Raw genomic sequence first — 10976 nt, 5'->3', positions numbered from 1 at the left:
CTACACAATTGTGAGTTATTCTCTATTACATTTTCTGCTGCTGCTCTGCGGCGTCCGGAACCCTGTTAGCATGCGAGCTAGCTGGCGGTTAGCATGCGAGCTAGCTTAATAACTTTCAGTATGATGCAGTGCTGCTTATGAACCCCCCAACTTTTTACACTATGTGCCCCACTATGTGTGAATGGAAAGGAATTTACAGCACAGTAATTCAGGTAAGTTTCTTTAGCATTAGTTGAAACAAATGAATCATGAAACAACTGTGTTTGGAATTGAATTAACATAACTTCATATCATGAGATGTTTGTTGGTTCCCCTCATTCGCTGATTTCTGTATTCAGTCTCCAGGGGGCGACCAAAGATTGTGCAGCGGTGATGATTGCCACAGTTAACTCAGTCTTAATCGTGAAGCTTTCAACAACAACAAAAAAGAAGCTTTATTGAACAAACAGAATCATATTTGTGGTAGAATAGTATTTTGTAGAATAATAAATCATGTTCTCTCTAATCCAATAATTAATTTTCACATCATAACCAAAGGACAATGCATGCAAATCAAAGCATATATTCATTTAAAGAGAATGTTTGAAGTTTAAAAAACAAAAAAACACCTGAAAACTTATTTTGCCGCACGGTGGACGACTGGTTAGCACATCTGCCTCACAGTTCTGAGTCCCCTCCCTGTGTGGGGTTTACATGTTCTCCCCGTGCCTGCGTAGGTACTCCGGTTTCCTCCCAAATTCCAAAAACATGCGTGGTATGTTGATTGAAGACTTTAAATTGCCTGTAGGTGTGAATGTGCGTGCAAATGGTTGTTTGTTTTTATGTGCCCTGTGATTGGCTGGTGACCGGTTCAGGGTGTACCCTGCCTCCTGGCCAAAGATAGCTGGGATAGACTCCAGCACGCCCACCACCCTAGTGAGGATAAGCGGTACAGAAAATGGATGGATGAAAACGTATTTGTTCAAACTTTGTCAAATTTGTTAAAACTGTCAGTACAAACCTATGAGTAGTATATTAGTAAAATTATCTGTTTAAAAAAATTTGCCCTCTGGTGCCATCTGGTACCTCAAATTAGATTTTGAAGAAACCACCATGCCTGAGGAAAAACAACCAATAATAGACGGCAGGTGTGACCGACGAGGTGTCAATCATTTGCCAAGCACTTTCTGATACACTCCGGTCACCAGCACACACCTGCAAAAATAAAACTTCAAACATAACATACTGTTATAATAACACTCTGTTGCAATTAGGTCATGCTACCAATGTAGCAACCGTGGCTAATGTCTGCTTGTTTATGGTGCAAATGCTAATTTAGTATTGCCAGTGCTGCTATTCTGTTGAAGATGGACATCATTCCCTGTGACCATTTATCACAACTGTGCGCTTTCATCATTGCATCCCATTATGAATAGCCAAGTTTGAGAATCACGCTCATGCACGTAAGTGAGCTGCATGGGTTTGGTCAGAGACTTGAGGGGTGAGGGCAGATATTAGTGAAGTGAGGCTACATTCAAATCTTGCCAGTGTTGTTTTTTAAACTGCAAACTTCCCTTTAAGTGTTGGTTCTTTTATAAAAAATTTTTTTTCCTTGTTTTAAAACAGCCTGAGCCCCTTCTCTACAGCATGGACAGTTTCAGCCACTGGGAAGAAAAAAACAAGCAGAAAAAAAATCATGTTAGTCTCAAAATACAATATTTAATATTTTCACTCCACCATTCCTGAAAGCCTCTTACCTCCATGTAATTCAACTCTATCACACCAGAACCATTGTCCATGGTCTTGAATGCATCTGTTGGGAAGGAAAGTTGTGAGAACTGTACAACGCAATAAAAAAATAATAATAATAATATATATATATATATATATATATATATATATATATATATATATATATATATAAAGACTGCACACCAGTACATGGTAATATTTTGACAAAAATGTTGAGTGGAGAGACTTACTGAAAAGTGACTCTAAACGGATTAGGCAGCACACAAAGTTGTCAAAGTCAATGGTGTAGCTTGGTTCTCTGTAGCGCGCCACAATGATCTGGTGCAGCGGGTTGTTGAGTGAGAAGCCTGCAAAAGCGCAACGTCAAATGTCAAATAAAAGCAAAATGAAAAGAACAACTTCACCTCCCACAAAGTACACACACGCCTAGGTCTATGTCAAGCATTATACAATAGATATTTACTAGTACTGTATGTAGCATCATATATTATTTAAGTAATGTGTGTAGCATCATATATTATTTCAAATGGACTCACCAGCGACTTCTACTGCTGACCGCATCTCAGAAGAACTCATGCAGCCACTATTGTCTGCATCTTTTTCTCTGTAAATGTCCTAATGGTAGAACCCAACAGTTTGTAATCTGCAACCAACATTCTTACTAACTATGTAAGATACACTCACCAGCCACAACATTAGACAGCAACATTGAATTAGATCCAATACAAGATCAAAGACATCTAATACTTTTAAACTGACACTGCAAGAGAGGTTTTAACATTTTCATTGTGTGGTTGTAGTTGTCAGTTTTCTAATTTCCCATGAACACCTCTCATTATGATGCAGTGTACTGTAGTTGAACACCATAGTCCAAATTGAGGATTATTGTATTGTAAAGGTAGAATTTAGAAAAGCGGTATATATAATGCTGTGACCAGTGAATGAAGATAACACGGGGGGGTTTACCAAAAACATTTCAATCTTGGTCCACAGAATCTTAAACTCCACCAGGCCTAGCTTGCCACTTCCATCTTTCTTTGAAGAGATTGTTAAAGTTAATTGATCCACAGAGAGTGACTTGTGCAGAGTCAGATTGAAAACTAATGAGGTGTTAAAAACATAGAGACAAAAGCCCCAATTCCATCAAGCGGAACAGTTCCATACAGTTTTGGCGTCCCAATTTCAGCACCCTTTTGTCGAGATTCTAATCGGGTAAAAAGTGCCATTAAAAAATACTGCTCTGTGCAATGGATAGATAAATTTACACTGCTGCACGTGTGCGATCGTGTCAGCACACAGTACTGGTCTATGCCGTGTTTGTCTTAAACACTGACGTGCTGCAATGAAGTCACGCTATTTATGTAGCCTTTGCTGGGACTTCTGTCGCCATCCCAACAATGCGATGGAAAAACAAGCAATATTGGGCTTTATTAATTCAACCTGACTAAATACAAAGGATACGTCAAGCAGATTGACCATGTTGCGGCACGTGGTCAGGCTGAATCCGTCGGTTTTGATGTCACTTCCTGCAAATGGAACAGGTTGAAGTTTTTGGTGGATCAGATGGAGGTCACTGTGCATATTGAACCAGCTTGAATTTTTTTCTCTCTCTTACGCTTTCCCACCACTTTGTTGAGGATTCTCTGCAGCTCAAATGCAGAAATCTCCACATCCTAAGAGTCGGATTAAAATGTTTAAAAATCTTGAAGTCGATAGTTACCATAATTTATCCAGTGAGGGAAAATCAATGTTCCTACTTTAAGATGAAACATTAAAGCACTGATGACTCACATGTCCGGCAAGTTGTCCAAACAGTGACTTGAATCTGTCATCAATATCGCTTTCATCGATGTCCATCTAATGATTAGTAAAAAATGACAGTAAACTTTTCAACTTTTTTTGTCTGCATTTTTACCACAGTTGCATGGAAGCAAAATGATTTTACCTGTTCAACATGGCAGTCAATTGAATCATCAATCTCTCTAAAGGCAGGCAATGATCATTGCTTTAGTTTTTCTGTGATTATTCATTTAGTGACATTTTGCCTCAAAGTTTTGTTCTGTACTTACTGAAATTCCGCCGGTTTCTCAGAGAACACCCGTATATAAAAGTCTCCATTCTTGTTGGGTTCAAAGGTGGAGGCAATGATGAGGTACTCCCCAGGGGGCAGATGGTGACGGCTGGACACCTCTCGGAGATTGATGAAGGTTTCAGAGCGTGCAGCTGAGCGGTTACTCAAGAAGAAATTTTTCTTCAGGTGCACTTGCCTGGTGCCATAGTACTGGAAAGTGACACACATGTAGAAAGATCACATGACGATAGATCTGTCCGGTTTGGCATGAAAATGTAACACTGATACAGCATTTTCTACAAATATACTATAAGTGTTTCCAAGAAACAAAGGAGCTCCTTTTTTTTATTATTTTTTTTTTATTTTATTTTTATTTTTTTATATAGCTTACTGCCATACTACCCTGAAAACGTCTCGTCTGGTCTTGGAAGCTAAGCAGGCTCGGCCCTGGTTAGTACGTTGATGGGAGACAGATGCTGTAAGCTCTTTCAGGGTGGCACAGTTGGATGACTGGTTATCACATCTGTCTCACAGTTCTGAGGACCCGGGTTAAAATCCGGCCTCGCCAATGTGGAGCTTGCATGTTCTCCCTGTGCCTGAGTGGGTTTTCTCCGGGTACTCCCGTTTCCTTCCCACATCCCAAAGACATGCATGCTAGGTTAATTGGAGACTCTAAATTGTCCGAAAGCGTGAATGTGAGTGCAAATGGTTGTTTGTTCATATGTGCCCTGCGATTGGCTGGTAACCAGTTCAGGGTGTACCCCGCCTCTCGCCCAGAGTTAGCTGGGATAGGCTCCAGCATGCCTGTGACCCTCGTGAGGATAAGCGGTATGGAAAATGGATGGATCTGTTTTTTTTTTTTTTTTTGCTCATACCTCCTCAGGCAGCTGGAAAAAAGACAAAAAACAATCCACTATAAGAAAATGTGGGTAATGACTTGTAGTGTCTTGTTTATTTTGACTTATAGTATTGCTAACCTCATAGACAAGGAAGCCAATAGTCTCCATGTCCTCCCCCATCTTTCTTCTGCGACGCTTGTTCTTCTGCATCAGTCCCACAATGAATGTGCAGCCGTCCTCTCCATTATAGGGTTCATCATCCACTTTGTCCAGTTTTATGACAAATTGAGGATTTGTCCAGAAGGTATCTAAGCAAAGGTACAACTACATTATTTTAGCTGTCCCAAGAACTCTACATTCACTTAATTGTTTGTGTAATAAAACAAGGAGAAAGAACAAAGTAGAAGTTATTGTCAAGTACTTGGATAGTTTCTGCAGCCACCGGCAGAAACACCGATTCTCCACGTTTCTTCAAACTCTGTCTCCGCCCACTTCCTGTATTCCGATGTGAGGGCATCAGGTGTGAGGTTGCAGATCTCCAGACGGGAATACTCTTGCAGGAAGTCAGAAAATGACATCCTGTTGGAAAAGCAGTGAGAAGACGAGCACAAAACAAGGAGATACAAAGTCATATAATTAATCTTAATGAACAAAACAGTATGTGTATTTATGTGCATCCACACAAGCTATTGAAATTTAATAATACTAATAGTACATTTCTGAAAGTAATAGAGTTGCACCTTGCTTTTCTGTCACCCCCTGTTTAAAAGTCCCCGTCTTACATCCTGGCCATAGCTGGCCAGCTATGAGGTGTCCGAAGCTGTGGCTATTTAATTTCCTCTATGACTGACGTTTGTGTATGTACTAAATGGACGAAGTGATGTGTGACACTGTTTCTTACATGTGCCAAGGCCAACTCATTCTATACCTGTGCATTTCCCATTTCAATTACTGTACTGTGAGTGAGAGTGATTGATTACCAGAACTCCCCATCTTCACTGCGGTTGGTCAGCCTCTGGCGGTCATCGTCACTCACATATCTCCACTCAGAGGAACTAGAAGAATTACATTAAACTCATTTTTTGGGGAAAATCAGTGCTTTTCATTTGACTGTAACAATATGCTGAATCTCTACATCCATTCAAAGTATAGATTTCCATTAAACACGGTAAACACAACAGCCAACTCTCATGCACAGGCACTAATTAGTTAACTGGTGAGAAGTAGAGGTTCTTACCTGGATATAGTTGCCAAATATTTTAGGTTTTTTTATGTATAGCTTTTTGTTTATTTCATTTAACCTTTATTTATCTTTTGAGGGTAATTGAGAACAGATTCTTATTTGCAGTGCTGACCTGGACAACACAGCAAAACATGTTCTTGCAAGGGTTTACCTTGCTACATATTAGTTATCTCAGAAAGAAAATGTATATTAAATATTTACCAGAATTTAAGTTTAAATATGTATGATATTCTGTAGATTCTGTTTGACAAGTTAAAGAAGCCGCTCTTTACTACTCACTTGTCACTCCAGGCTCCATTCCACTCCACCTGACCCCATGGATTTCTGATTCTGATCAGCTCTTCAGTGCCTCCTCTGTAAGTCACCTGACACATAAGATGTACTTTACTCCATTTTAATAACACCATTTAATATTTATCAGGTTTGTTTGCTATTTGATCAACTTTAGTTGTTTCTCAAGCATAACCAATCCTACTAGCCTGACTCTTTACCTGCTCAGCTCCTGTGACAGAGTAGGCGTGGCCCTTCACCAGCTTGCGGTGTGTCACGGCTTCAGAGTCAGCTGCACTGGTGATCTGAGATGGAGAGAGATGCAAGCAAAAAATAGGAACAGATAGTGACCGATGTAAATACAAGTGGAGCAAGAAGCTCAAACTGACATCAATTGAGCATCCCAGAAGGGAGCCTCTGTCCAGGGCCTTCCTTATGATATTGAAGAGGTGAGGATCGTGGTTGGAAAGTTCATGTCTCTCAGCAATGCCTCCAGTGAAGTCTTCGAAACCTTCAGTGGTACTTCCTCCAGCAAGAGCCTCGTAGCATCCATTTAACCTGTAGCGGGGAAATTAGAAACAAACAGTGTAAAGGAATACAAAGACAGACCCAGACATAAGTAATGCAAAATGTATCTTTGATACTTGGCGTAGGCCTTCTCCAGCAGGGCACTCCAAAACTCAGATCCTTCTTCTGAGTGGACAAACAGCAGTTCTCCATCTCTAGTGGGCAAGCGGTCATCAACCACCACATCCACCCAGTCGCCAAACTGCCAGAACTGAAAATGCAAGAGGATGTTGTGTTGGCCCAGGAGAAGCTTGCTTGTTAGGAATATATTCTGGACTGGTTCTTTTAATTCCCTTTGGCGGCGGTATGTTCTGGTCTAGTTCAGTTCATACCCTTAGGTTAGTCCAGTTATTACACCAGTGTTATGGTATATTCCGTCCTAATACAGTGTATCTCCGTAGTCAGGGAAGATTTTAGCCTAGGTTGAGGATATAGTATACAGTATACAATACTGGGTTAATCAAAGTAGGTGAAATTAGGACATATTTCGGGCTACTGTAGTTTATGGGTATATTTTGGGCGAGCCTAATTTATACTGTGGCAGTTGGGTATATTCTAGACTTCACACCGATTTTATCGGCCTGATCGGTATCGGCCGATAATTAGCATTTTAAGGTGATTGGCTGATTGGCTTTAATGTCATATTGTCACACACACACACATACACACACAGAGGCAGAGAGGGTAAAACACACTGAGAAGGAAACGAGTGATACCAGTAGGAAAACGAAACAATTCCATTTTATTGATGATACAAATTCCGGGGAAATTTTTTTTAATGAAGGTGCCAGTGCCTCTAATGGAACTGTTGCTAACAGTCCCTTCTGAGAGAACAAAAACAAGGCAGAACATTTACAGAAAGACAGAAGAAACCGGATCAGCTCCTCAAAGCTTGAGGCACTTGGTTTCTCAATGCCAACCTTAACAGTAGAGACGTTATCTGGATGCAAATGTTTTTCTTTTGTTTGTACATAATTTAACTTCTATTTTCTTGTTTTTTGTAGTAATTATGTTTTTCACTTTAAATTTGTTTGGTAAGAATTTTTTTTAAAGTCTACAATAGTTTAATTGTAAATACGTTTGTTTTTGTATTTAATATAAAAAATGTTTTTGTAGCGCTGTGTAAGAGCAGGGATCAGCAACATGGTGCCCGCGGGCATCAGGTAGCCCCCAAGGAACATGAGTAGCTAGGTCTGTTCTAAAAATAGCTCACCGATGATGGAACATTGTGATTTACTAAGTGTTAAAATCTATTTATTTATTCAAAATTAACATGAAATATGTTTATTAATGTAACACATATTCTATATTGTGTTTAAATATAAAATAGATTGTGTTCAGTGTAAAACAAGTTGTTTTTATTTAACCAAATTTTCAAATTAATAGATTTTAGAGCTGGAATTTATTACCGTGATACCGCGGTATTTTTGCTCAAGGCTCAATATTGGGGATGTCACTGAAGGTAGAAATACAAGCTCACCCACCCTGAACAGACTCTTGAGACTTTGAACTGTTGTACAACTTGTATACAAAATAGCGGTGGGACCTGATTAAAAATATTAATGAAATTAATTATAGGCTTTGTAATTCATTTATATCAATTAATCACATTTTAATCATATAATAATATTTGTTCTAAAAAGCAAGATGGTTTAATTGAAATGGATTTTAGTGTTCGACTGACTCAAATAATTGACAGGATTATTGTTAACTCTGCAAAAATGCATTTAATTGCATTTCAATACAAAAGAGTTGAAAAACTAAGAGAAATATCCCTGGCCAAAAGTTAAAGGTCTCATATTTTGGGAATTTAAACTTCCACAGAGTGACTCTCTAACATGGACTAAGTATAAAAGTGTCAATTTCATTTCAAACAAAACACCTTGGTTTTGTCATATTAGTGTCCAGAAAAGGCCCCTGTGACAGCTACTTCTGTTTGACCCAGTTTTGTATCCGCTTTGTCCATGTTTGGCTAACACTGCCCCCTTTCCTCTGATGGGTTGCCCCCGTGTAGAAGACCCACCTGTGAGAGCACACGTGTTGGTCATGTTGACAGCGTTGGCTCACGAGCGGAGAGATAGGTGGAAATCTGCGCTAGATAAACTCGAGAAATTCAAATGACCTGATTTTAGGCCTCTCGGCAGAAAAACATCTGGAACTCAGAAATGCGTAGACAATTTTAATTCATATTTCACGTTTACTGAGGCAACATAGAGCCAATATTACATCACAAATACGAGAAGAAGTTGGTTTGGTAAAATATGGGACGTTTAAAGTGCCATTTTAGGACAGCTTTTTTAGAATAGTATTGCCGTAGGATCCCTTTGTACGGTTGGAGTGCTTGGATGGTATGAAAACTCATTTTTGCACTATTTGCGCAAAACCACACTTATCAAGGCTTCCATCGGCTAATTTTTTTAAAATTTAATTTGCCTCCCATCAGTCGTAGTAATGCTGTTTGATCCAGTTCCTCCATTTAGGTTGCCGGGCTCTGACGTGTGCCTCAGTGTGTAGTTTGTGTACCAGGAAATCATACACTGACAAAGGTTCCGGGTTGTTTGGAACACAAAATGCGATTACCTCATACAAAGCTCTTTCATACACATTATTTGACTGCAAAGTATGTGTATACCTCAAAATGAAAGATTCCAGCATAGTCCTCTTCAAAACTTTGGTCATGTGGTACAACGCGGGACAAAATCTGCTTGTTGAGTGTCAAGGAGGCAATAGCCGCCAGGAGCCAGCAGTCACCTGACCACAAAATTGATCATTTTAATATCAATTAGGCTCCACTGACAATGACATTCCATGTTCATACAGTACATATGTCTTAGTTAAACCACAGTTTGTCTCGTCTTTCACCTGAAAGCGCTTCCCACTCAGCCCCACCCATGTTTTCCAGACAGGGTGGAGACAGAGAGATGCTTGGCAAATAGATAGCTCAACATATTTTGTACTGAGACAGCTAATGTCAGTGCACACTGCACAGGCGTTTACTAGCTAAAGACATTGTTGTTTTCTGCGATCAATCCAAGCAGGATTATTGGTAATATTACAGACAAAAGGGGGAAGAGAAACCCATGATTTACAAGCATGCAAAGTATTTCTAAAGGAATTTGGAATGATTGTGTGTACGTATGCTTGTCTCACCAAGTGCTCCCTGACAAATATCCGTCCTGGTAGCGTCTTTCAGAATAAATTGTGGATTGGAGACAATCTCCTAAAAAAAAAAAGAAAATGTTTACTGTTAGCAAGTGTAGTAACAGCACAAGGTCATGTGGCATAAACCTATTCACCATTTTTAGTTTAAACATTGGGGAAACCACCTACTGCTACCACATCATGTCGATTTTTGGCAGTAATATTGTAAGGTACATACGTATAAAATCAAATGTACTTGGTAACAAGCCAGAAAAAGCAGTGTTTTGACAATTAGTGAGCTGTTCAAAACCAGTGACTATTAAATTGTCATTATATAAATGCTTCATGTAATGTTATAGAAATGCCCTTAAAACACATTGAGTGTGAAGCCCAGGAATACAGAAAACATGCAAGTCATTGTTTGCATCAACACTGCTGTACCCACCGTTGGTCTCAACCACTTGATGCCTCGAACTTTATAGGAACCGGGTCCAAGGTCATTGAAGCCCAAAGATGCTGGAAGCGGCTCAAAGCTTTCATCCTCAAATAGGCGTCTTCTCTCAAGACAGCTTCGCTTCAGGGACTCATAGTCCTGGTTTAAGTATGGCACTGCATGAGAGTTGGTTCCAATGCCTTGCAATTTGTCTCGGTTGTGCTGTAGCTTAGTTACAATCCCGGACATTTTCAGTGCCTTCTCAGGTGCCGGTATGCTCTGGTAAGTGACTGGATGTCTGAGGTGCGTGTCTACATAATAGTGGTTGGTAACTCAGGTGAGGCCACGCCCTTGTTGATCACACCAGAGCAACGTATCACCTGTTTAAATAGCATGTGTAAGAACATCGAGCGCATGGATGGAGTGGAAACGTGCAGGAACCGCCAGTCAGCAGCAATATGAAGTGGTAGCCCTCAATTTCCAAATTAAAAAATGGCATAGCTTTATAGTGTGTATGTGTGCGTGTGTGTGTAATAATTAACATTATTATGATTATTGGTTGTTGAGTTCTGTATTTAGCAAGCTTTCCGATTATACTAACTTTTTGAAAATAGGATCAAGATTAAGAAAGTTTGTAAAGTTTTGCATCATCTCGTGACTTTAAAGCTCGGCGCATTGGAC

General features: G+C 39.7%; 1 protein-coding gene across 2 annotated transcripts; it reads right to left on the bottom strand.

The window, feature by feature from the left end:
- Positions 1-409: 409 nt before the first annotated feature.
- Positions 410-10602, bottom strand: LOC133410220 (calpain-2 catalytic subunit-like). 2 transcript variants are annotated; one of them, XM_061691103.1, is made up of 21 exons: positions 10308-10602; positions 9872-9941; positions 9354-9472; positions 6799-6932; positions 6544-6712; positions 6376-6459; positions 6164-6249; positions 5622-5696; positions 5063-5220; positions 4780-4949; positions 4678-4689; positions 3801-4012; positions 3677-3713; positions 3523-3588; positions 3347-3404; positions 3193-3257; positions 2698-2766; positions 2268-2346; positions 1962-2078; positions 1737-1792; positions 410-1643 (listed from the first exon to the last, which is right to left on the bottom strand). In XM_061691103.1, exons 1-21 carry the CDS (start codon positions 10542-10544, stop codon positions 1620-1622), a joined length of 2097 nt encoding a protein of 698 aa, XP_061547087.1. In that variant the 5' UTR covers positions 10545-10602; the 3' UTR covers positions 410-1619. The 2 variants fall into 2 exon arrangements, with proteins under 2 accessions (XP_061547087.1, XP_061547086.1); XM_061691102.1 differs by having other exon boundaries at positions 6376-6712.
- Between the last annotated feature and the right edge of the window lie 374 nt (positions 10603-10976).

Source organism: Phycodurus eques, chromosome 11 (assembly GCF_024500275.1).
Source record: "Phycodurus eques isolate BA_2022a chromosome 11, UOR_Pequ_1.1, whole genome shotgun sequence".
Taxonomy (NCBI): Eukaryota; Metazoa; Chordata; class Actinopteri; order Syngnathiformes; family Syngnathidae; genus Phycodurus; species Phycodurus eques.
Note: the sequence above shows the minus strand (reverse complement) of the source record. Positions and strands in the feature narration are given on the sequence as shown.

Bases quoted from the DNA above. Each gene is read 5' to 3' on its own strand.
- LOC133410220 (XM_061691102.1), bottom strand. From the start codon at position 10,544: ATGTCCGGGATTGTAACTAAGCTACAGCACAACCGAGACAAATTGCAA. The intron at 3,589-3,676 runs GTAAAATCATTT...ACTAATCATTAG, and splicing joins TTGACTGCCATGTTGAACAG to ATGGACATCGATGAAAGCGA. The intron at 1,793-1,961 runs GTAAGTCTCTCC...CCTTCCCAACAG, and splicing joins CCGTTTAGAGTCACTTTTCA to ATGCATTCAAGACCATGGAC.